This window comes from Chiloscyllium punctatum, chromosome 36, assembly GCF_047496795.1.
Source record: "Chiloscyllium punctatum isolate Juve2018m chromosome 36, sChiPun1.3, whole genome shotgun sequence".
In the NCBI taxonomy this organism is placed as follows: Eukaryota; Metazoa; Chordata; class Chondrichthyes; order Orectolobiformes; family Hemiscylliidae; genus Chiloscyllium; species Chiloscyllium punctatum.
Genome location: NC_092774.1, coordinates 56158117 through 56184962, shown reverse-complemented (window position 1 = coordinate 56184962; position 26846 = coordinate 56158117). Strand labels below are relative to the sequence as shown.

General features: G+C 44.8%; 3 protein-coding genes across 8 annotated transcripts in view; 2 read left to right on the top strand and 1 right to left on the bottom strand.

Annotated features, from left to right (window-relative positions):
- The window catches only part of LOC140460515 (uncharacterized), a 34401-nt gene extending 25167 nt beyond the window's left edge, over positions 1–9234 (top strand). The window contains exons 2-5 of one of the 5 annotated variants that reach the window (XR_011954146.1): positions 1005–1076; positions 1750–1924; positions 5928–6055; positions 7372–9234. The gene's annotated coding sequence lies outside the window, so the exon portion shown is untranslated. Of the gene's footprint in view, positions 1077–1749; positions 1925–5927; positions 6056–7371 lie in introns of all 5 variants that reach the window. The other 4 variants (XR_011954145.1, XR_011954147.1, XM_072555099.1 and 1 more) reach the window with 4 other exon arrangements.
- Positions 9235–11651: 2417 nt separating this feature from the next.
- LOC140460101 (uncharacterized) overlaps positions 11652–26846 on the top strand; it is a 101120-nt gene continuing 85925 nt past the window's right edge. Inside the window, 2 exon segments of the mRNA XM_072554501.1 lie at positions 11652–11897; positions 17961–19502. Of these exon segments, the coding sequence (XP_072410602.1) occupies positions 18367–19502 (1136 nt within the window). The 5' untranslated portion in view covers positions 11652–11897; positions 17961–18366.
- Positions 23243–26846, bottom strand: part of LOC140460511 (uncharacterized) — a 33841-nt gene continuing 30237 nt past the window's right edge. For both annotated transcript variants that reach the window (XR_011954129.1, XR_011954130.1), the window contains one exon: positions 23243–23589. The gene's annotated coding sequence lies outside the window, so the exon portion shown is untranslated. The remainder of the gene's footprint in view (positions 23590–26846) is intronic.

Sequence of the window (26846 nt, the reverse complement as noted above, 5' to 3'; positions counted from 1 at the left end):
ACAGGGTCAGAAGGGTGTGAGTGTGAATCACGCAGGTAAAGGGGATCTGAGATTGGGAGGCAGGAGGAGGAGCTAACTGGCTGTGTGGTGGGGCGGGGCACTGGGGGTAAGGGCAGAATATTGACAGGTGATTGTCGTCTTTCTCTGAAGTTAGCAGCAGGAGGCCAGATGGCATTGGTGTCTGTCTGGCACCAGGTTCAGGAACCGACGTGCTCAGGACAGGAGAAGTGGGAAAGGGAGGCTGCAGTGGGTGTGGTCCACAAATCTCAGGAGGGCAGAGCCTCTGCTGAGGGCGCATGAGAAGTCAGAAGCTAAAAAGATAAAGCAGAACATCAAAGCTCTGGGTGGCTCAGTGGTCAGTACTGCTGCCTCACAGTGCTGGGTTTGATTCCAGCCTCAGGCGACTTTGGCACATTGTCCCCCTTGTGTCTGCGTGGGTTCCTCCCACAGTCCAAAGATCTGCAGTTTAGGGTGGATCAGCTGTGCTGAAGTGTCCACGGATATGCATTTTCAGGTGCGTAAGCCATGGGGAACTCCAGGGCTGTATGGTAAGTGGGTTGGTCTGGTGGGATGCTATTTGGAAGGTCAGTGTGAGGTAAATGGGCTGAATGGCCTGCAGGGATTATGTGATTCTACTGCTTTAGCCATTTGTATATTGAGAAATGATTACTGTGGTGCTGGGGAAGGTGGGATTTGTTGTGTCACTGCCCTCTGTCCATTCTCTTTCTGTCCCCCTGTCCATTTTCTCTCTCTTGACACCCACCCTCAGCTCCATCCCCCCCCCTCCCCCTCCCCCTCCAACCATTCTCTTTCCCCACCACCTGTTATTTCTCCTGCCTCCATCCCTCTTTGATCGCTGTATCAAGTCCTTCTAAGAGGAGAGAGACAGATGGTGATGACTCTACCTGGGAGATGGGGGTGCACGAGAAATGGCTGATCTTTAACGTTGAGAATAGCTACTCAGAAACAACATTAAAGCATGTTCAATTCTATTTTTAAAAAAGCTGCAGGCATCTTTCTGAAACTTGCGTTGAAATATGTGCAATTTGGCCACAGTTGAGGACAGGCTGTAAGGGGTGAGTTGCCTATTCTAATATTGTGAAATTGGTTCCATGTAGAAATAGTCATGGAGCATGGAATGGAACAGTTTGGTCCGTGCCGACCAGATATCCTAAATTAATCTATTCCTATTTGCCAACATTTGGCCCAAACGCCTTTAAACCTTCCTATTCGTACACCCATCCAGATGCCTTTTAAAAGTTGTAATTGTACCAGCCTCCACTCCGGCAGTTCATTCAATACATTTACCATCCTCTGCGTGAAACAAGTTACCCCTTAGGTCCGTTTTAAACCTTTCCCCACTCACCCTAAACTAATGTCCTCTCGTTCTGGCATTTTGTCCCTCATCTTTCCCCACTCAACCTAAACCTATGCCCTCCAGTTTGTGGCTCCCCTAACCGAGGGAAAAGAAACACACAAGCTGAGCAGCCAGCCAAAATGCAAAAGGAATACAATGTCGAGCCACGGGGGTGGAGGGGGGAAGGAAATTGTGGTTCAACTTTTTTTTCCTCCGATTGCTATTTGGACACTTCAAATCTGTCAGGAACGTAAGCATTTCTGAAGTGCATAATGCGCATGCCCCTCGGTGTCAGCAAGAACAGCGCATGTCCGCTGGTGTCAGCGAAAGACTGTGCATGCTCCTGGTTGTACGCACAAACGACTCATGACCTACTTTTGATGGACCAATAGGGAACTCGGGAGGACCGGAAGGAATCTTGTCCTCCTGCCAATCAGAGCACCGCTATTGTCTGAATGCGGAAGTTGAACAATGAGCTTCTGAAGCAGCACCTGCTGCTGTTCCTGTCTCTCTGAATAAAGATTGAGCTTTACCCAAACTGCAACTTTCTTCCTCTGTCCAACAACTGTGAGGACGGCACTCTCTTTTGTCGCCATCTGTTCCACTTTTTTTTCATTCTGTCGTTCAATTGTTGACTTGCAACAACTGAAAGGAAAGGGAGTGAATTCAGGGTGGGGACAGAGTGTAGAAATATTGGTCGACAGTGTGGTGCTGGAAAAGCATAGCAGGTCAGGCAGCATCCGAGGAGCAGGAAAATCGACGTTTCGGGCAAAAGTCCTTCATCAGGAATTTTCCTGCTCCTCGGATGCTGCCTGACCTGCGTGCTTTTCCAGCACCACACTCTCGACTTTAATCTCCGGCATCTGCAGTACTCACTTGTCTAGAAATGTTGGTCCAGATCTGTGTCTCAATTGGCAAACACATGACAAATGCATGACTGCAATGTGATAATATAGCCTTTGCTGTGGGAAAACAAAAGCAGAAAGGAGGTGCATTGTTTTAATGGTGATATGTTGGGATATGGAGAAAGTGAGGAGTGCAGATGCTGGAGATCAGAGTTGACAAGTGTGGCCCTGGAAAAGAACAGCAGGTCAGACAGCATCCAAGGACCAGGAGAGTTGACGTTTTGGACACGAGCCGTTCGTCGGGAATGTTATGTGGATGTACAAAGAGGTTTCAGTGTCTTTCTACACCAGTCAATACCCATTGTCAGACAGGTGCACTAAGCAGTCAGCAGAGCAAGTGGTGTATTAGCAAAAGGAATTGAGTTCAGAAATGGGGTGGGGCCTTCCTGTGGTTAGGGGGTCATTGAATATATTCAAAGCTGAGTTCATCTGATTTTTGAACAACAATGAAGTGGATGGTTATGAGGGAACAGAAAAAATGGTTTTAAGAACGGTTATAGAATCGCACAGCACAGAAACAGATACTTGATTTCATGCTGACTGTATTCATAAACTAAACCAGTCCTACCATATTTGGCCTATATATCTCTGAGCCCTTCCTATTCATAAGAGCAGAAATTAAGCCATTCAGCCCACTGGGTCTGCCCATACCATTCAATCGCGGCTGAGAAGTGTCTCAGCCCCATTCTCCTGTTTTCTCCCTGTAACCCTCGATCCCCTTGATACTCAAGAACTGTTTCTGTCTCAGTGTTAAATATCCTCAGTTACCTGGCCTCCACAGCCTTCTGTGGCAATGAATTCCATCAGTTCACCACTCTCTGGCTAAAGAAATTTCTCCTAATCTCCGTTCTGAAAGGTCTTCCCTTTACTCTAAGGCTCTGCCCTCAGCTGCTGGTCTCTCCTTCCAATGGGAACATCTTCCCAACATCAACTCTGTCCAGGCCATTGAGTCTTCTGTTTGTTTCAATTAGATTCCCCTGAGTGGGGCCCTGTTAATCAGCATGAACCAGACCCTTCAGGATGAGGTACAGCAGGGATTAGGTTCAACAAAGTGAGAATGGAGGGAGAGTGTGTGGGATGGAGATTTTGAGCTTCTAGGGAATAAGAAGTACAGAGAGTTCGCTATAAATTAGAATTGATTGGATGGGGCAATGGGCCAGGGAGTGGCAGATGGAGATTAATTTAGGGAAATGTGATGTTTGCATTTCGGTAAGGCAATCCAGACAGGACAGTTAAGGGAGTATTTCAGAACAAAGAGACCTTGGAGTGCAGGTTCATTGTTCCTTGAAAGTGCAGTCTCAGGTAGCCAGAATAGTGAAGAAGGCATTTTGTATGCTTTCCTTTATTAGTCAGAGCATTGAGTATCGGAGTTGGGAGGTCATGTTGTGGCTGTACAGGACATTGGTGAGGCCATTTTTAAAATACTGCATTCAATTCTGGTCTTCCTGCTACAGGAAAGATGGTGTGAAACTTTGAAAGGGGTCAGAAAAGACTTGAAAGGCTGTTGTCAGAGTTGGAGGGTTTGATCTACAGAGAGAGGCTGAATCGGTCAGGGATATTTTCCTAGAGCATCGGACGCTCCGGGATGACCTTATAAATACTTATAAGGGGCATGGATAGGGTGAATGCAAAAGTAGAGAGCATATGTTTGAGGTGAGAGGGGAATGATTTAAAAGGGACATGAAGGGCAAATTGTTTCATGCAGAAGGTGGTGCATGTATTGAATGAGCTGTCATAGGAAGGGGTGGAGCCTGATATAATTACAGCATTTAAAAGGCATCTGGATGGGTACAAGAATAGGAAAGGTTTAGAGGGATATGGGCCAAATGCTGGTAAATGGGACTAGATTAAGTTAGGATATCTGGGCAGCACATACGAGTTGGACTGAAGGGTCTGTTTCTGTGCTGTATGACTCTCTGGGTCTTTGGTGAAACCAGAAGTGTCATTGTGAAGACTGGACTTTCAGAGCAGCCTTCAAAGATGTTTTGTCCTTACTGGGAACAGAAGATGTTACAATGAAATCTTTCATTTATGAGACAGCACCTGAGTGAGTGAGTACATCTGAGATTTTGGTGGAAAGTGGGATTTCATGCACTGTGGGGATGAAACCCTACCCTATCCAGTCATTTCTGCTGGTGGGTGAGACCACTCCTCAAGATTAGTTGGAGTAGATTTAGGATAGAGAGAAGGAAGAACTGCTTTTCCCAGAGAATAGTGAATCTATGCTTCTCTGCCCAAGGAAGCAATAGAGGCAGCTTAATTAAGTTTATTCAGGACACAGTTAGATGGGTTTTTGCATGGTAAAGGTATTAAGGGTAGTTGGGACAATGCAGGGAGGAGAAGCTGAGACAATGGAGAGATCAGTCATGATCTAAATGAATGGCGAATCAGGCTCGATGGGCCAAATGACCTACTCCTGCTTCTATTACTATGAAACTCTAACCCTTCATTTCCCATGGCTAACCCACCTAACCTGCACATCTCTGGACACTATGGGCAATTTAGCATGGACAATCCGAATCAAGGCCAGTGAGCAATACAGTGATGTGAAAAATGAACATCCGAGAACGACAGAAAGACATGGAGAGTAAATGTACCAGCAATCAAAACTGGATTCGAAAGATCATAAAAATTGAAACTAAAAATGGTATGTCTGAATGTGTGCTGCATTGGAGCAAAAGCGAATGAATTGACTGCACACATTGAAGTGAATAATTAAAATATGGGACTCCTTACAGAGATATGGCTCCAGGATGACAAGGATTGGATCCTCAATATTGAGGAGGTGATCAAATGGAAAGTAAGATCAAGGTAGAGGGTTAGCACAGGTCATCAAAGAACTGATCACAGGGGAATCTGGTGTCAGCTCTGATTTCGGGTCCTGATTTCTCACCCCTCCTGGATTTCTGCTGTGATGCTTTGACCCCCCCTTTTTTTTTACACCTTCTGGAACAATAAGTCAATCCAGACCCACAATCTCCCAGCCTGTTAACCATCCAGACACCGAGTGTAGTCATAGCAGGGAATAAAACAAGAAATGTGAACCAAAATTAGAAATAAGTAGGTGCTTGTGCTTAATATTGTTCAATAGGAAGGAAACCAGAAATACTATTCTCCCAGGATTTCTACAGTGCCTTATTTGAGGAATTCCCACACTGTTACATCGAGCTATTAGTACCCACTATGATTTACAACAATATTTATACCAACAGGAAAAAAAGTATCTTGTCAAATTGACATAGGGGTATACAGCATGGAAACAGACTTTTTCTCTCTCTCATGCACACACATGCACAAGTCCATGGGGGTGAATTTGTGTTTGCCAAATGATATTTACATATGCATTCTATTTTCCTCAAAAAATGCACAATCTGCAGGCAGTTAATACATGTAATATTTTGTAAATTTCACTTTGGAAATAGAACCAGTCTGACTCTAGACTGGGATACAGACAGATTCTGACCTCACACCTTTAATGCATTGTTTGAGCTGAGGTGTCTCCTTTTGTTATAAAGCCTTAGTTATCCTGAGAAGGTGCCTTACAGGAAGTTCTGGGATTTACATATTAATGATATCTGCAATCCATTGTAAAAGATGAAAGATTTAACGATTCAGGTTTGTTCAATATATCATTTTAATGCCAGGACACTGTAATGCTTTTCCAGAAATTCTGTGTCTTGTGATCCTACACTTCACAACCACCTGATGAAGGAGCAGCGCTCCAAATGCTAGTGCTTCCAGATAAACCCATTGGACGATAACCTGGTGTTGTGATTTTTAACTTTTTGTCCAGGTAAGGTTTGATTGGCCAGGTCAAATTACCCATAGTGCTCAGGGATGTGCAAGTTAGGGTGGATTGGCGGTGCTAAATTACCCACAGTTCCCAGGGATGTGCAGGTTAGGGTGGATTGGCGGTGCTAAATTACCCACAGTGCCCAGGGATGTGCAGGTTAGATGTATTAATCAAGGGGTAAATGTAGAGCAATTGGATTAGGAGAATGGGTGTGGTGTAGTTGCCATTCAGAGGTTGGTGTGGACTTGTTAGAACAGTGAGGGTTCTCTGAAGAGAAGGGATTTTTGTTAACTGTTCAGGAAGGGGGATGAGGGGGGAAGCGGTGGGTGGAGTGCGGGGTGGGGGAAAACTTGTTCACTTGGAGCAACTGGAGTGAACCCGGGGAGGGAGCAGACGCTGCAAACTCAGATAGGTGTCTTAATTACCTGGGTAAGGAAGGTTGGAAGGATAGGGTGTTGCTGTTTTCCCTAGTGCGTCAGAGTGTGACTCTCTTAAAATCAGGAGGGGCATGGATTGGGTAAATAGACGAGGGCTTTTCCTTGGGATGGGGAGTCCAGAACTCGAGGGTAATAAATTTAAGGTGAGGGCAGGGGGAGGGAGACTGCAAAGAGACCTAAGGGGCAACATTTTCACACAGAGGATAGTGCATGTATGGAATGAGCTGCCAAAGGAAGTGGTGAAGGCTGGTACAATGACCATTTAAAAGTCATCAGCCTGAGTGTATGAAAAGGAAGGGTTCAAAGGGATACGGACAAAACGCTGGAAAATGGGACGAGATTAATTTTGAATATCTGGTTGGGCACAGAAGAATTTGACTGAAGTGTCTGTTTCTGTGCTGTACATCTCGATGACTCTGGCTTTCCACAAATGTTTGTCATGTCTGTATGTTCAGTTTCTCTCTGGTGGCGGTGTCAATGCCTTGATGGCTCATTTTGCTTTACCCCCCCACACCTCCTGGGAATGTTAACTATTTTGTCTGGTGGTTCTTCAAGAACCTGCATTGCAGGTTCACCCTGAATTGACATTTTTTGACTTCCCAAAATCAGACCTGCTCAGTCTCAGCAATATCCCAGTGTTGTGAAAGATATTAAATTTCAGGTGGAGTTCTCCAAAACTCAGTCTTGATGTTTTTGCTTTTCTGCCCCTATAATCAACACCTTCAGGAGAATGAGTTAGAGCGGAGGGCGGGAGAGAGAGAGAGAGAGAGTGAGTGTGGGATAGTGCTTTCAATTTTGTGGAATAACAGCACAAACAAATTGCTTGTTCTGAATTTTTATTCTGGACTGATAGTAATGAATTTTGTCATCTCTTTTTAGAGTATTTGAAGATCTGAAGACGGAAGTTTCAAAATCAACAGATGAAGGACTTATGCCCAAAATGTCGACTCTCCTGCTCCTCAGGTGCTGCCTGACTTGCTGTGCTTTTCCAGCATCGCACTTTTCGATACTGACTCTGCAGCATCTGCAGTCCTCACTTTGACATCAATGTCTGACAGTCACTCAATCCATCGGCACCGCAACAATTTTTGACTGATTCTGTGAGAAGGAGCAAAGCTTTTTGGTTCCTGTTTCAGTCCGTTTTCAGCATCAGTGGGACTGGATGAGAGACCCTACTGTTGGAGTGCACTGAGTGTGGAGCCTGAAACAGTTATAAGGCCTGGGAAGAGGAATTCATGGAGGGGAGGAGCTCTACACGTGTTGTGTGCGGCTGAAGCTTCGGCCATGGTGAAACCTGAGGAATCCTGCCCCATGGAGAAACCGTGGAAGTGTGGTGACTGTGGGAAAGACTTCCTTTTCCCATCTGATTTGGAGATTCATCGTCGCAGTCACACTGGGGAGAGGCCATTCCCCTGCACAGAGTGTGGGAAGGCCTTCAGCAATTCCTCCGACCTGTTGAGGCACGGGCGGGTCCACGCCAGGGAGAGGCCCTTCAGGTGCTCTGCATGTGGGAAGGGCTTTACCCAGGCCTCCACCCTGCTGACCCACCAGCGGGTCCACACGGGGGAGAGGCCATTCCCCTGCACAGAGTGCAGGAAGGCCTTCAACAGTTCCTCCGACAGGCTGAAGCACCAGCGGGTCCACACTGGGGAGAGGCCCTTCAGCTGCCCAGAGTGCAAGAAGGGCTTTACCCAGGCCTCTGATCTGCTGAGACACCAGCGGGTCCACACAGGGGAGAGGCCGTTCACCTGCTATCAGTGCGGGAAGAGTTTTAACCGCTCCTCCCACCTGCGGGGACACCAGAGAGTTCACATGCCATCGCAGGGGGTTTAAAGCAGCGACGGCTGAGTGCCTTTATCGACTGCACTATCAACCCAGTTCCGGGAGCTGCCAAGGCAGATGGTGGAATTGGAATTCGGTTAGAAATCTGGAGTTCAGAATCTAACAACGAAACAATTGTCAGGGAGGGGAGGGGGAACCCCCATCTGATTCACTCGCAACCTTTTTAGGGAAGGAAACTGCTGTTGTGGGAACAGATTCACTCACTCGTCACAGTGCATCCTTTACACGGTGGCACAGTGGTTAGCACTGCTGCCTCACAGCGCCAGAGACCTGGGTTCAATTCCCGCCTCAGGCGACTCCCTGTGTGGAGTTTGCACATTCTCCCTGTATCTGCGTGGATTTCCTCCCACACTCCAAAGATGTGCAGGTCAGGTGAATTGGCCATGCTAAATTGCCCGTAGTGTTAGGTAAGGGGTAGATGTAGGGGTATGGGTGGGTTGCGCTTCTGCGGGGCGGTGTGGACTTGTTGGGCCGAGGAGCCTTTTTCCACACTGTAAGTAATCTAATCTAATCTAATTACCCGGGCTGGCCTACACGTGACTCCAGACCCACAGCAGTCTGGTTGACTATTCTGCACTCCTTCTTTCCCCCCCCCCCCCCCACCCCAACTCCAGCCGATGAGGGGGGAGAAACCTACTTGGAGACAAGGTATGTGTTCAAATTGGTGCATGAGGCAATACTACTTCTAGTTTATGGCTATACCAAGGATCCAATTACAAAAGGACAACTCGGTGCTGACAAATAGTAAAGAACGTGGGGGTGAGGGGGGCGCGGGGAGAAGTGTGTGTGCTTTGACCTTGAGCTGTTTTTTTAAAAAAAAGATACTTTTTCTACACCTTTTTGCTGGGCGGATCTGAAGCTATAACAAAGTTGGGTCGCAATAAAAGTTACCTGAACTTACTGCTGGACTCAGACTCTCATTGAAAGCTTTCAGCTCCAAGAGGTTTTTGTTTAAAAGCTGATCATTTCTTTCAGCCTCCTGCGCTAAATTTCCAATGTCGTGTATCAGATGGAGCAGTGAATGAGTAGCTAGTATCATTAGAAATTGTAAATTTTTTAGGAATGCAGGCACTGCGTTGTTTTATCAGCATTGTAAAGTTTCGTGGCGGAAGTGTGGGCTGTGTTCACCAGAAACGTTTTGGAGGTGTCAGTGTTTGGACTGGTGTGCACAAAGTTAAAATCTCACAACACCAGGTTAGAGTCCAACAGGTTTATTTGGAAGCACTAGCTTTCAGAGTGCTGCTCCTTCAACAGGTAGCTGTGGAACAGGATCAGAAGACACAGATTTTATAGCAAAAGATCACAGTGTCATGCAACTGATAGGATATATTGAACAAACCTAGATTGCTGTTAAGTCTTCCATCTTTTAGAATGGTTTGCAGGTTTATGTTCATTAATATGTAAATCCCAGAACTACTTTTAGTTCATGTTCTCAAGATGACTTAAGGTTTTATAAAAATAGGTGACATCTCAGTTCAGACAATGCATGAAAGGTGAGAGGTTCGGTCTGTCTGTATCCCAATCTTGAATCAGACTGGTTCTATTTCCAAAGTATGAGTTGATAAAATATTACATGGATTGATTGCCTCCATTAACTGCCTGCCGATTTTTCCACAAAAAGCACACACTGAATCTATCTGCAAATATAATACTGCAAATGCAAATTCATCCCATGGACTTGTATGTATGTGCATGCATGAGAGAGTAGTGAGTGTGTGTTTTTGCATGTGTGATGGAGTATGAGGGTATCTGCAGTGGTGGATTTGTGTGTGTCTGAGAGAGACCATGTGTATGAGAGAGGGTCTGCGTGAGTGTGAGAGAGTGTAGGGTGTAGTGGGGTCACCCAAGGTTCTCCTCGTGGGTTCTGAACTTGACCATCAACCTCTGCTCAGCCACTGGAAACAGTTAAGCAGTGACACAACACACATCGGAGAGGACAGAGTGGCACTTGTCTTACAGAAGGTGGGAGGCTCTGGATGCTATCATCCAGGGTAAACACACGCTGGAGGACCTTCGGTTCAGATTCAGCTAGAGGCCAGGCTGCAGACACGGTGGTGGTGGGTGGGGGGAATCTTAACCGGACACTTTATTCTGGGAGATGGTCATTCCCCTCAGGACAGCCTTCTGATTGGGTCAGGGATTGTCTCCGTTCTCTGCAGTTCCCAGCTGGAGGCCAGATGACATTGGTGTCTGCCTGGTGCCAGGATTCAGGAACCGATAAGAAGAGGGAGAGAGAACGGATGGTGATGACTCTACCTGGGAAATGGCTTATTTTTAAAATTAAGAATAGCTAAAATGATATATTCAGAAACATTATTAAAGTATGTTCAATTTTATAAGAAAGCTGCAGACATCTTTTGAAACTTGCATTGAAATATGTGCATTTAGGCCACAGCTGAGGACAGGCTGTAATGGGTGAATGGCCTATTCCTAGTCTTGTGAAATTGGCTCAGACTATGTCAAAAAAGAATCATAGAATTGTAAAGCACAGAAACAAAGCCTTCGGTCCCAACTGACCAGATATCCTAAATTAACCTAGTCTCATTTGCCAGCACTTTGCCCTGTCAACCTTCCTGTTCATGTCCCCATCCAGATACCTTATATATGTTGTAATTGTACCACTTCCTCTGGCAGCTCATTCAATTTACGTACCACTCTCTGTGTGAAACAAGTTGCCCCATAGGACACTTTTAAGTTTTCCCCTCTCACCCTAAACGACTTCTAGTTCTACTCCTGGACCTCTCCACCTCCGGAGAAATACCTTGTCTATTTACATTATCTATGCCCTTCATGATTTTATAAACCTCTATAAGGTTACCCCCTCAGTCTCCAATACTCCAGGGAAAACAGCTCCAGCCTTTTCAGTCTCTCTCTCTGTAGCTCCAAACCTAACAACATCCTTATAAGTAAGTCATTTCTGAATCCTTTCAAGTTTCACAACATTCTTCCCACTAAGTGATCAATAGGCTGTGAACAATTTATTTTTTTGTTGGGGTGTAAGAGAGGGCATTTCTTAAGACCAATTAACTTTCACACTTTTTCTTTCTAATCCGAGGTCACTCAAATCTTTCCCCACTTACCCTAAACCTATGCCCTCTCGTTTAGGACCCCCAACCCTGGGGAAAAGATATACAAAAGGTGAGCAGCCGAACAAATGCAAAAGGGCTAATAAGTCGAGCCACAGAGGGGAAAAGAAAGTGGCTCCAGTCTTTTTTTCTCCTATTGGCATTTGGACACTTCAAATCTGTCAGTAATACCACCTTCCAGGATCTCCAGCGTCTCTGTGGCAGCGAGCACTGCGCATGCTCCTCGGAGACAGCACAAAAACTACACCAGCTGCTCGGTGTCCGCGCACACGGCTCGCGCCCTTCTTTTGATGGACCAACAGGAAGCACTGGACGACCGGAAGGAGACTGATCCTCCTGCCAATCAGAGCGCCCCTATTGTCTGAATGCGGAAGTTGGAACATGAGCTTCGGAAGTTGCTGTTGTTGCTCCTCTCTCTCTCTCAATAAAGATTGAACTTCACCCTAGATTGCAACCTCCTTCCTCTGTCCAACATCTGTGAGTACGGCACTCTCTTTTCTCACCCTATTTTCAATTTCTTTTCTAAATTCTGAGCTTCAGTTGTTGACTTGCAGCAACTGAAAGGAAATGGGGTGAATCGGGGTTTGGGGGAACAGACTCTGCAAACGTTGGTTCAGGTCTGTGGCTCCATTGGCAAACGCATTACCACAATGTGATGATTTTGCCTTTGCTGTGGAAGGAAAAGCAGAAAAAAGGCGCATTGTTTAAGTGGTGATATATTGGGATGTGGACAAAGTGAGGACTGCACATGCTGGAGATTAGAGTCGAAAAGTGTGGTACTGTAAAAGCACAGCAGGTCAGGCAGCATCCGAGGACCAGGATTGTTGGTGATTTGGACACGAGCCCTTCGTCAGGAATGATGTGTGGATGTACAAAGGGGCCTCAACATCCTTCCACACCAGTCACTGCCAGTTGTCAGACAGATGTAGCAAGCAATCAGCAAGGCAAGTGATATATTAGCAAGAGTTCAGAAGTTGGGATGGCTTTCTGCGATCAGGCAGCCATTGAATATATTCAAGCCTGAGTTCATCTGATTTCTGAACCACAAAAAAGTGGATGGTGATGGGGGAAGGCAAAAATAATGGTTTTAAGACCAGTACAGAACAGTTACAGAGTCATACAGCTCAGAAACAGACACTTCAGTCCAACTAGTCCATGCTGAATATATTCACAAACTAAACTAGTCCCATGTAGTTTGGCCCATATCCCTCTGAACCTTTCCTACTCATGTACTTATCCAAACGTCTTTTAAATGTTATTACTGTAGCTATATCCACCACTTCCTTAGGACATTGATTCCACACACAAACCACTCTCTTTCAAGAAAAGGTGTTCCTCATGTCTTTTTAAAATCTTTCTCCTCTCTCCTTAAAAATTTGCTCCCTAATCTTGAAACCACCATCTGAAGGAAACAGCACCAGCCACTCACCTCATTGACACCCCTCTTGGTTTTATAAACTTCTCAACTTCCTGTGCTCCTGTGAAAAAAGTCTCAGCCTATCCACTTAGATGTAGGTATATTCATATCCAGTTATGATCTGTTCAGTGCTGGTGCATGCTCAAAAGACCAAATGGCCTACTCCTGCTCCCAATTCTCTCTCTCTGTGTCCAGGACAGCAAGAGACCATAAAACATAGGAGCAGGAATTAGACCATTCAGCCCATCAGGTCTGCTCATACCACACAACTCTGGTTGATAAGTTTCTCAACCTCATTCTCCCACTTCCTCCCTGTAACCCTTGATCCCCTTGATACTCAAGAACGTATCTATCGCAGTCTTAAATACCCTCAGTGACCTAGCCTCCACAGCCTCATGTTGCAATACATTCCACGGATTCACCACTGTCTGGCTGAAAAGTTTCTCCTTATCTCCCTTCTAAAAGGTCTTCCCTTTTCTAGTCTCTTTCAGGTCTGGTCTCGCCCACCAATGGAAACATCTTCCCAATGCCCACTTTGTTTAGGCCTTTCAATGTTCTGTATGTTTCAATTATATCTCCCCTGAGTGAAAGTGTAGGCCTGTGTTATGGACTAAGCCAGACCACTGAAAACATTCTGAAGCAGGCAGCCCCAGACCATAACTTTGCAATTTGATTTGGTAAGTGCACAGTGAAAATTACCTGGAGTAAGTTAGCTTGGTTGACTACTAGATTTTAAAACAGACAAAAATTTATTCACAAAATTACACAATGAAACACAAAGATCAGAATAAAGAACCCCTACAGAACTCAACCTTGCCAACTAGACTCAGTTATGCTGTTCTGAATATACACAATAGTCCCAATAAGCCAACTCCCTTTGAAAACCAGTATAAATGGAACACATGCTTATAGGTTGAAGTTGAGAGGCGGAAAAGAGAGAGAGTTTCCACATAGCTCCCTGTTGAATTTCCAACCAGTTCAATACTGAACTAAAACTGCTCAGCTCACTCCCCTTTCTTTATACAGGTCACTTCTAAAACTTGACCAATTTGGCCTGAAGTCACACCTGTTTACATATAAACAAAAGGCCTTTCAAATTCCCTTTCATCTCTGTTCAAACCAGACTGATCAGCACCCAGCCGGTTTATTACCTCTGAAAAAAGTCATGGACAGAGTCTCCTTGAGCCAGAGAAAAGCTTTTAGTCAAAAAGGAACTAGCTTTGTGACACCTGTTAATCAGCATGAACCAGACCCTTCAGGATGAGGTACAGCAGGGATTAGGTTCAGCAAAGTGAGAATGGAGGGAGTGTGTGGGATGGAGATTTTCAGCTTCCAGAGAATAAGAGAGGAAAAAGAGTTTGCTGTAAATTAGAATTGAACGGATAGGCCAATGAACCGAGGAGTGGCAGATGGAGTTTAATTTAGAGAAATGTGAGGTGTTGCATTTTGGTCAAGCAATCCAGGCAGGACTGGCACAGTTAAGGGGAGTGTTACAGAACCGAGAGATCTTGGAGTGCAGGTTCATGGGTCCTTGAAAGTGAGTCTTAGGAGGTCATGGAGTGGCTGTACAGGACATTGGTTAGGCCACTTTTAGAATACTGTGTTCAGTTCTGGTGTCCCTGCTACAGGAAAGATGTTGTGAAACTTTGAAAGGGTTCAGAAAGGATTTTCAAGGCTGTTGCCAGAGTTGGAGTGTTTAAGACAGGAAGAGGCTAAATAGGCCAGTGAAAAGTTTCCGTGGAGCATTGGAGGTTGAGGGGTGACCTTATAGATGTTTATAAGGGGCAGGATAGGGTGAGTACCCAGGTTAGGGGAGCCCAAAACTGGCCGGCATATGTTTGCGGTGAGAGGGAATGATTTAAAAGGGACCTGAGGTGCAACATTTTCATAGAGGGTGATGGAGTCTGATACAATTACTACAAAATTTAAAAGGCATCTGGATGGGAATATGAAGTGGAAGGGTTTAGGGGGATATGGGCCAAATGCTGGCAAATGATTTAGGTTAATTTAGGATTTCTTGTTGGCACAGATGAGTTGGGTTGAAGGGTCTGTTTCTGTGCTGTATGACTCTAATCATCTTCGGTGAAAGCAAAAGTGTGGTTCTGAAGACTGGACTTTCAGAGCAGCTTTCAAAGATGTTTTGCCTTGACTGGGAACAGAAGAAGTTGGAAATTAAATCTTTTATTTGTGAGACAGCAACTGAATGAGTGAATACATCTTGGAAAGTGAGAATTCATTGAACTGTGGGGATGAAGCCCTACCCTATCCAGTCATTTCTGCTGGTAGATGAGACCCGGACTCAAGATTAGGGGGAGTAGATTTAGGACAGAGATGAGGAGGAACTGCTTTTCCTGGAGAGTAGTGAATCTATGGAATTTTCTGCCAAGGAATCAGGAGAGGCAGCTTCATTAAGTATATTCAAGACACAGTTGGATGGGTTTTTGCAATGGTGGGGGAATTAAGGGTAGTTGGGACAATGGAGGTAGGAGTAGCTGAGACGATGGATAGGTCAGCCATGAGCTGAATGAATAGCAGAGCAGGCTCAATGAGCCAATGGCCTACTCCTGCTTCTATTACTATGGAACTATAACCCTGCATTTCCCATGGCTAACTCACTGAACCTGCACATCCCTGGACACTTTGGGCAATTTAGCCTGGTCAATCCAATTCAAGGCCAGTGAGCAATGTCGTGATCTGGAGAATTAACATCAGAGAATGATAGAAAGGGACAAGGAGAGTAAATATACCAGCAATCAAAACTGGATACTAAAGATCACAAAAATTGAAACTAAAACGGTGTGTCTGAATGTGTGCTGCATTGTAACAAAAGCGAATTAATTGACTACACATTTGAAGAGAAAAGTTATGATCTGTGACTCCTAACGGAGACATGACTTCAGAATGACAAGGATTGGATCCTGAAAATTGAGGGGGTAGTCAAATGGAAAGCAAGATAATGGGAGAGGTGCTAATGAAAGCACTGATCACAGGGTAATCTGGTGTCAGCTCGGATTTCAGGTCCTGGTTTCTCTGTCCTCTGTTGATTTTCCTGTTCCAACAGAGTTAAATGTGGGTCTGCTCTCAGCTCTGCTGGATTTCTCCTGAAGCTTTGACCCCCACCCCCACCCCTTTACACCTTCTGGAACAATAAAACATGCAGTTAATTGAGACCCAATCCACAATCTCCCAGTCTCTCAAACCAATCAGACACAAGAGTTTAGTCATAGCATGGAATCAAACAAGAAGAATGAAACAAAGTTAAATGTATATAGGTGCTCGTGCTTAATTAGATTAGATTCCTATAGTATGGAAACAGGCCCTTCCACCCAAAAAGTCCACATTGACCCTCCGAAGAGTAACCCACCCAGACCCATTCCCCTACATTTACCTAACGTGCACCTAACATGGGCAATTTAGCATGACCAATTCACATGACCTGCGCAACGTTGGACTGTGGGAGGAAACGGGAGCACTCGGTGGAAACCCACTCAGACCCGGGGAGAACGTGCAAACTCCACACAGAATCAAACCCAGGTCCCTAGTACTGTGAGGTAGCAGTACTAACCACTGAGCCACCATGCTGGCCCCAAATGTTTGTTCATTAGGAAGTAAACCAGAAATAGAGCTTTCCCAGTATTCTTATAGTGCCCTACTTGAGGAATACTCTCTCCCTTACATCTATTAGTACCCAGCTATGATTTACAACAATATTTACACCAATGTAAATAAAGCATCTGTTATCAAATAGACATAGAGATATACAGCATGGAAAGAGACTTTTTCTCTCCCTCATGCATGCATGCACACACGTAACTGACAGGAAGTTCTAGGATTTACATATTATTGATACCTGCAACCCATTCTAAACGATGAAAGACTTAATCCAGGTCTGTTCAATATATCATTTCAGTGGCAGGACACTGTAATGTTTTTCCATGAATTCTGTGCCTTATGATCTTATTCTCCACAATCACCCGATGAAGGAGCAGCGCTGCTAACACCAGTCCTTCCAAATAAACGTGTTGGGTGTTTGATTTTTAACTTTGTCCAGGTTAGGTTGGATTGGCCAAGCTAAATTACCCGTAGTGCTTAGGGATGTGCATTAGTCAGGGCAATAGGGGGATGGGTGTAGGTGGGTTACCCTTCGGAGGGTCGGTATGGACTCCTTGGGCCGAGTGGCCTGCTTCCACACTCTGGGAATTCTCTGAAAGGAAGGGATTACTCTGTTGCAAATTACAGGGCAGCGCAGGCGCAGTGCGCGGAGCTGTTGTCGGCCTTTCCCCGCCCCCTCACTTCATCCATGACGTCATAACGCGGAAGTGGCCCTGTCCGTTTCAGAGTGAAACTCCCTCCCTCTGGGCAACTCTTCATCCTGGGAGGGAGTGGGGGGGAAAATCTGTTCACTTGAAGCAACCGGAGTGATCCCAGGGAGGGGGCAGACTCTGCAAACTCAGGTATGTGTCTTAAATACCCGGGTGAGGAGGGACGGAGGGATGGGATGGGGCTGTTTTCCCTCCTGCGCCAGAGACTTAGGGGTGACCTCATAGACTTCTAGAAAAGCATGAGGGGCATGAATAGGGTAAATATACAAGGTCTTTTCCTTGGGATGGGGGAGTCCAGAACCGGAAGGTAATAGGTTTAAGGTGGGGGGAAGATTTAAAAGGGACCTAAGGGGCAACTTTTTCATGCAGAATGTGATGTGTGTAAGGAATGAGCTGCCAGAGGAAATGGTGGATGCTGATATCTGGATGGTTGTTTGATTAGGAAGGGTTCAGAGGGATATGGGCCAAGTACTGACAAATGGGACTAGATTGATTTTGGGTATCTGGTTGGCACAGAAGAGATTGACCGAAGGGTCTGTTTCTGTGCTGTGTATCTCTATGACTCTGGCTTTCTACTAATGTATGTACAGTTTCTGTCTGGTGTTGGTGTTAATGCTTTGATGTCTCCTTTCCCCCCCACTTCCCAGGGACGTTAATTTGAGAACAGAGGGAGAGAGTGAGATGGTGCTTTCAATTTTGTGGAATAACTAAAGAAAAGAACGTTCCCCCAAAAGGAGAAATGCTTGTTCTGAACTTCCACCCTGGACTGACACTGATGACTTTTGTAATCTCTTTTTACAGAGTATTTGGCGATCTGAGGACGGAAGTTTCAAAATTAACAGATGAAGGGCTTATGCCTGAAATGTTGACTTTCCTGCTCCTCGGATGCTGCCTGACCAGATGTGCTTTTCCAGCACTGCACTTTTCGGCACTGACTGTCCAGTAACTACAGTCCTCTCTTTGTTGTCAATGTCTGATAGTCATTCAATCCATTGAGACTGCAACAATTTTTGACTGTGATTCTGTGAGAAGGAGCAAAGCTTTTTGGTTCTTGTTTGAGTACGTTTTCAGCATCAGTGGGACTGGATAAAAGTCCCTACTGTTGCAGTGCACTGAGTGTGGAGCCAGAAACAGTTGTACAGCCTGGAAAGAGGAATTATGGTAAGAGGGGCTCTAAACGCATTTGTGTATAGCTGAAGCTTCAGCCATGGAGAAACCTGAGGAATCCCACCCCGTGGAGGAATCATGGAAGTGTGGCGACTGTCGGAAAGGCTTCCGTGCTCCATCTGCCCTGGAGATTCACCGGCGCAGTCACACCGGAGAGAGGCCATTCATTTGCCCCAGGTGTGGGAAGGCCTTCAGCAATTCCTCCGCCCTACTGAGGCACCGATGGGTTCACACGGTGGAGAGGCCCTTCAGCTGCCCCGATTGCGGGAAGGACTTCAGCTATTCTTCTGACCTGAAGACCCACAGGCGGGTCCACACGGGGGTGAGGCCGTTCTCCTGCACTGTGTGTGGGAAGGCCTTCAGCACCTCCTCCACCCTACTGACCCACTGGCGGGTCCACACTGGGGAGAGACCATTCACTTGTTCCGAGTGCAGGAAGGGATTCTCTCAGGTGGGCAAGTTGCGGACGCACCAGCGGGTCCACACTGGGGAGAAGCCTTTCAGCTGCCCTGAGTGTGGGAAGGCCTTCAACGATTCCTCTGCCCTTCAGACCCACAACTGGGTCCACACACAGGAGAGGCCGTTCCCCTGCACAGATTGCGGCAAGATCTTCAGCAATTCCTCCACCCTGCTGAAGCACCAGCGGGTCCACACAGGGGAGAGGCCCTTCAGCTGCCCAGAGTGTGGGAAGGGCTTTACCCAGGCGTCGGTCCTGCTGATCCACCAGCGGATCCACACGGGGGAGAAGCCTTTCTGCTGCCCTGAGTGTGGGAAGGGATTCACTCAGATGGGCAACTTGCGCACGCACCAGCGGGTCCACACCGGGGAGAAGCCCTTCTTCTGTCCCAAGTGCGGGAATGCCTTCAGCGATTCCTCCACCCTACTGAAGCACCAGCGGGTCCACACTGGGAAGAGGCCATTCCCCTGCCCCGAGTGTGGGAAGGCCTTTAGCAATTCCTCTGACCTGCTGAAGCACCAGCGTGTCCACACAAGGGAGAGGCCCTTCAGCTGTCCCAAGTGTGGGAAGGCCTTCAGCGATTCCTCCGCCCTGGTGAAACATCGGCGGGTCCACACGGGGGAGAGGCCCTTCAGCTGTCCCGAATGTGGGAAGGGCTTCACCCGGGCAGCCACCCTGCGGAGGCACCAAGGAGTTCACGTGCCATCGCAGGGGGATTGAAGGAGCGACTGTCGAGTGCCATTATGGACTGGGCTATCAACTCAGTTCTGGAACTCCCGGGTTTGAATCCCACCGCAGCAGATAGCGGATTTGGAATTCGGTCAGAAATCTGGAGGTCAGAATCTAACAATGAAACCATTGGGCGGGGTGGGGGGGAAGCCCCATTCTGATTCAGTCACATCCTTTTTAGGGAAGGAAACTGCTGTTGTGGCGAAGGATTCACTCAGTCGTCCCAGCTGCATCCTTTCCCTGGTCTGGCCTACACGTGACTGAGACCTACAGCAGTGTAGTTGACTCCACCTGTTTCCCCCCACTTCTTTCCCTCCCGGCAGATGGGCAGGGAGAAACTTACTTGGAGAAAGGGTATGGGTTGAAATCGCTGAGTGAGGCAATACTTCTTCCGGGTTAAGGCTGTACAAAGGATCCAGTTACAAAGGGACAAGTTAGTGGTGACCAATAGGAAAGAAAGTGGTGTTGGGGGGGTGGTGGCGGAGGGGTGCTTTGACCTTGAACAGTTAAAAATCAGCTACGTTTTCAACACCTTTTTGCTGAGGTGATCTGGAGCTGTAACAAAGTTGGGTCGCAATAAAGGTAACCTGAACTTACTGCCAGGCTCAGACTTTGAAAGCTTTGAGCTCCAACAGGTTTTTGTTTTAAAGCTGCTCATTTCTTTCAGCCTCCTGTACTAAGTTTCCAATGCCATGTATCAGATGGAGCAGTGAATGAGTAGCTGGTATCATTAGAAATTGTAAAGTTTTCAGGAGTGTAGAGTGCGTTGTTTCATTGGCATTGTAAAGTTTACTGGCAGCACCGGGAGGTGTGGGCTGTGTTCACGAGATATGATGTGGAGATACCAGCATTGGACTGGGGTGGATAAAGTTAAAAATCACACAACACCAGGTTATAGTCCAACTGGTTTCTTTGGAAGCACTAACTTTCAGACCGCTGCTCCTTCATCAGGTAGCTGTGGAGCAGGATCATAAGACACATATTTTATAGCAAAAATCATAGTGTCATGCAACTAATAGGATATATTGAACAAAACTAGAGTGCTGTTAAGCCATTCATCTTTTAGAATGGGTTGCAGGTTTTAGTTCGTTAATACGTAAATCCCAGAACTACTTTTAAGTCATAGTCTTGAGATGACTTAAGGTTTATTTTTTTAAAAAGTGATATCTTAGCTCAGACAATGCATTACAGGTGTGAACTTCGAGTCTATCAGTATCCAAATCTTGAATCAGACTGGTTCTATTTCCAAAATAGGAATTTATAAAATATTACATGGATTGACTGGCTGCAGATTGTGTTTTTTTGAGCAAAATTGAATGTATCTGCAAATATAATTCTGCCAATACAAATTCACCCCATAGAGTTGTGCGTGCATGAGAGAGTGTGATTGTGTGCATGTCAGTTTGTGCATGCGAGTGTGCATAAGACTGTGTGAACATTTGGTAAAGTGTGAGTGTGATGGAGTATAAGTTAGTAAGTGTGTTCGAGGGGTGTGGGGGTGTGTGTACATGTATATGTCTGAGAGAGAGAGCGTGTGTATGAGAGAGGTATGAATAAAAGCGAGTGGTTGCGTTTTGCTAAAACAAGGGCAGGACTTGTACAGTTAATGGTAGGGCCCAGGTCATGTTGTAAAACAGAGACATGGGGGGAGTTAAGGTACATAGTTCTTTGAAAGTTGCATCACTGCTAGACAGGATGGTTAAGAAGGCACTCAGCAGCATTGCCTCCACTGTTCACACCATTGAGTTGGGACATCTTGTTGAGGTTGTACAGAATGTTGGTGAGACCACTTTCTGGGTACTGAGTACAGCTCTGGGTGACCCTGTAAGAGGAAGAATACTATTAGAGAGGGTTTGGTAAAGATTTACCAGGACTGGAGGGTTTCAGTTGCAAGGAGAGGCTGGGACTTTTTTCACTAGAACACAGGAGGTTGAGGGGTGCGCTCATTGAGACTTATAAAATCATGGAGTGGAGATAAGGTGAATAGAAAGGGTCTTAGTGTAGGGGAGCTCAAACTTGGGAGACATTTTTTTTAAGGTGTAAAGAGAGATGTAAAAGGAACCTGAGGAGCAACGTTTTGACAGAGGGTGGTTTACATGAGGAATGAACTTGCTGAGGAAGTGGTAGATGCAGGGACAGTTACAACGTTTAAATGACATTTGGATGGGTACATGAAACGAAAGGTTTAGAGGGATATGGGCCAAATACAGGCAAGTGGGACGAGTTCAGTTTGTGAATCAGTGGATGATTTGGACCAAAGGGTCTGTTTCTGTGCTATATATCTCTCTGAACCAGAAGTGATCTTATTGAAATCAGTAGAATTCTGAAAGGGGCTTGACAGGATAGATGCAGATAAAATGTACCTTTGTTGGGGAGGGTCACAGAATCCTGACAATGTGAAAGTAGGCCATTTGGCCCATCTATTCCACATTGGCCCTCCATATTGCTACCCATCCATACACACCCCCTTACTCCATATTTTCCATGGCTAATCCACCCTAACCTGCACATCTCTGGGCACTGTGGGTAATTTAGCACTGCCAATGCACCCTAATCTATAATTTACCTTCTCAAGAATGTAATTTAAGTACAAAGCTTTTCTAAGAAAAATGTCAGTCTGACTGGACATTGGGACACAAATAGAATTCACACCTCTGTTCAAAAAGCTCTGCATTTCAATGGCATTTTTGAGAAGGTAATTAAAACCAAATTCTGGGATTAACAAACCAAAGAGCAGCAACCCATTCTAAAAAAAATGAAAGATTTAATCTAAAATTGTTTAATATATCACATTTCCATAATACTTGACTCCTTTGACTATAAATTCCGTGATCATGATCTCATTCTCCACAACCACCTGATGAAGGAGCGGTGCTCCAAAAGCTAGTGCTTCCAAATAAACGTGTTGGATTATAACCTGGTGTTGTGATTTTTAACTTTGTCCATGGAAACTCAGGAGTTGTGGGACTTGTAACAGTTGTCATTTTGTGATGTGTTCCAAGTGAAATTTATCCTCTGCTCAGGCACAGGTGAACAGTGTGTTCTTTGACTTTGTGGATGACCAGGCTAGCAGTTATTAAATGCTTCTGTTAACCAGCAGAAGCAAACTGTAGATCAGCAATCGTTACTCAATAGTCCTGGTAATCCTGTTGGGTCAACAGAGAGAGAGAGGGAGAGGATGTCACATCTAAAGTGCATACAGAAAAGTTGTTTTGCTTGTTCAGTCAGTTGAGTTGGTTCTGCACTCAGATGAGAGTAGATACTGCTTTTAATGGATCATAATTAAACACTATGATGGAATACCTTAATTTCAAGGAATGCTGAAAGGGCAAATTGTCCTGTAACCTTGAAGAGAACCTTGGATAACCCAACTGAGACATTTTTACTGATAGCTCCATAATCATTTTACTGCTGGATTTATTTTCAGGGCAAATAATTTCTGGCAGAAAATTTCTATCCTGGGAAGGCAGGGAAATTTAAAGAAAAGGCTGTTAAAAGCATTTTAACTGTGGCCCCACGAGCTCTCGTGGGACAGTGCATTTGCATAAACATTTCAGAGAAATTCTGTCTAACTGTTGGACTGAAAACAGTTTCCCCATTGAATGTTAAACAGCTATTGAGAACATTGCACATTATAAAGTGCGTTCTTGAGGAACGGAGGAGGATTGAACTTGCCAACGTGAAGCACATTTTGCAGAGAGAGGAAATTTCTCAGGATTGAAGAGGTTGATAGAAGTCAACAATTGTCAATTTATTTCATGAAAAGTACAGCTGGTATGGGGAGATGACTAGGGATCACAGAAGAGGAGTATCTGTAATGAGCACATAGAAACAAACCCTTCGGTCCAGGCCAACCAGATATCCTAAAGTAATCTAGTGATCCATTTGCCAGCATTTGGCCCATATCCCTCTGATTCCTTCCTTATTCATATCCCCATCCAGATGCATTTCTTTCTTCTTCGGAGAATACTTGGGTGAGAGCCAAGATATTGCTATTGCTCATCCTTTCCGCACTGTGCCTAACCTTCCCTTCGTGCTAATTGTAGCTGGAGAAGCCTGAAATCTGAAAACGATTTCCTGAAAAAAAAACATTGATTCGAGGTTGAGCTCAGTGATGGATTTTCTAAAGCTTTGCTATTGTAGTTTTCAATTTGACAAAAAAAATTTCAGTCATTAATGTCCAAGACAGAGTAGATATTCATTTAAGATATAATTGAGATATATATGTTCTTTACAATGTTTTTCCTTCATTACCAGTGATTGCCTGTCATTTGGTACATTGAGCATCATCTTTTTGTGATTCAACAGATATGATTTGAATTGAATTCTGTAAGATGGTTTTGTATTTTATTTAACTTTGTGTTAAAGATTTCCTTTTCATGACTTTATTAAAATATCTTAATGTATTATAATGAAGCAGCTAATTTATTCTGAAATTATTTCAATTAGTTGGTCAATTGCCAAATAATAGCTGCATAACTGTTGTAAATATTGACACCCAGGAAAGCTATTTTGTTTAATATATCTTATCAAAACTATAAAATTGTTTTTCATAGGAAATAAAATTTGCAGTCTTTTATTAAATGGTTGAAAGTAACTTTGCACTTAATTGCTCCGTTTGGGATTAAACATTGTGACTTTGATAAAAATAATCTTTCAGAGTTTACGGTGAGTGTATTAACAAACAAATGTTGCCATTTGCTCTTGAATTACCTCAAGCTCAATTTGAAATTCTTGAATGAGTTGAATAAGGGGTACACAGTGAATATTTATTGGCAGTGCAGAGAATTTCAGCAAAGTGCAATGTATTTGGTTAAACAAGATATGTAGCTCTCCTGATAACTTTGTAATTCTTTGATATTTTATTTGTCAGTGCTCGTGCCCAAACATCCTAAAAAAAAAACGTTTTGGCATTTGGTGAAGTTGTGAATTTTCAATCTGTTTCACAATTAAATGACACAACCAATCTAAAGATTAAATACATATCACCATCTCTTTGCCGTTATTATAATAGAAAGTCAACATGTAGAATCGCCAATGAAACATAAACCGTGGCTGCTCTTAATGTGGAAAGACTGAATATCAATTGAAATGATCAGAATTAGTAGACATGATGGCATTGTGCACAAACGGTGAGTAGTGGGAGTTCAGAATTTTTCTGATCACTTAATTCTGACACATGCAGTGATGGCAGCATCATAATCTGTTTTATTTGTTCATGGAATGAGAGGATCACTGGTAAAAACCAGTATTTTTCATCATCCCTTAATTTCCGTTGAATAGTGGGTGAGGATAAGATGAGGTTGAATTGCAAGGCCTACTGGCTTACACTGTCCCCTGACAAAACAGAGACTTTGGGAGGAGAACAAAAATTGGAAGTTTAAAATATTGATGCTCCCATTTATCTCTCTCAAAAGGCAGTTGTTTGGTCCATCAAATTTGTAATGGCTCTTTTTATAGAGTCATAGAGATATACAGCACAGTATTCTTCCAATAACAGAGTGACCAGACCTGTACTCAGTACTCTAGAAGTGGCCTCACCAATATCCTGTACAACCTCAACATGCTCGTTTACGCAGTGGTGTGAACAATAAAGGCAATGGTGCTAAATACCTTCTTAACCACCCTGTCCACCAATGATGCAACTTTCAAGGAACGATGTATCTGAATGCCCCTCCACACCGACATTTCTCTGTTTCACAACATGATCCAGGGCCCGACCATTAACTGTACAAGTCCTGCCTTTCCTTGTTTTAGGAAAATGCAAGCCCTCCCCTTTATTCATACCTCTCACAGCTAACCGATGAAGCAGCAGTGTTCCGAAAGCAAGTGCTTCCAAATAAACCTGTTGGATTATAACCTGGTGTTGTGTGAATTTTAACTTTGTCCACCCCAGTCCAATACCAGCTCCTCCATATCGTTTCTAGTGAATACAGCCCACCCCTCCCGGTGCTGCCAGTAAGCTTTACAACGCTGATGTAACAACACAGTACCTGCGCTCCTGAAACGTTTACAATTTCTAACGATACTAGCTCCTCATTCACTGCTCCATCTGATACACGACATTGGAAACTTAGTGCAGGAGCCTGAAAGAAATGAGGAGCTTTAAAACAAAAACCTCCTGGAGCTCAAAGCTTTTAATGAGAGCTTGAGCCTGGCGGTAAGTTCAGGTAACCTTTATTATGACACAACTTTGTTACAGCTTCCGATTCCCCAGTAAAAGCCATGGAAAATGTTGCTGCTTTTTAAACAACTCTGGGTCAAAGTGCGCATACATCACCCCACCTTACTTCCTTTACTACTGGTTACCACCAAGTTGTCCCTTTGTAATTGGAACCTTGGTACAACCTTAATCCAGAGGAAGTCTTACCTCACTCAGCAATTTCAACCCAGACCCTATCTCCATATAAGACTCTCCCAGCCCATCTGCTGGGGGAGGGTGGTTGGAGATTTGGGACAGTGTAGAGTCAACAAGACTGCTGTGGGTCTGGAGTCACCTGTCAGTGAGACCAGGTAAAGGATACAGCTCGGGTGACTGAGTGAATCCTTTCCTCAAAAGGATGTGAGTGAATGAGATGGGATTCACCCCCCCCCCACCCAAACCATGAAAATGGTTTCATTTATAGATTCTGAACTCAAGGTTTCCGACAGAATTCCAATTCCACCAATTGCCACAGCGGAATTCATACCTGGGAGTCCCCGGAACTGGGTTGATAGTCCAGTCAATAATGGCACTCGGCCATCACTCCTTCCCGAGTGCGGGAAGGTCTTTACTCGGGCCTCCACCCTGCTGACCCACCAGCGGGTCCTCACTGGGGAGAGGCCCTTCAGCCGCTCAGAGTGTGGGAAGGGTTTCACCCACTCCTGCCACCTGTGGAGGCACCAGCGAGTTCACGTGCCATTGCAGGGGGTGTCAAAAATAGTTATGGGGGAAGGCAAGAAATTTTTTTTAAAAAATATATTCATTCAAAACTGTTTCAAATCTCTCACAACACCTCTATATACAAAAGAGAACAATACCAAAATACAAAAAAATAGCAGTACGAGAATATCATATTGTGATACTATTAATAATGAGCTACCTATTATTTTACTAGAACAAACTTAGCTTAAACTAAACTACAATCAAATTGAATAAAAATAAAATAAAAAATAATTTAAGTTAATTTGAATTCTATCACATTACTTTATTCTATTTTGCTCACCACACCTCTATTAAGGCTCCCATCCATTGGAGCACCAGTTATTGTACCCGTATTCTTTTCACCTAGCCTTGCCCTCCCAGGACCCCATGAGCGCCCACACTGATTCCCACAGCTATACCACAGCTCTAA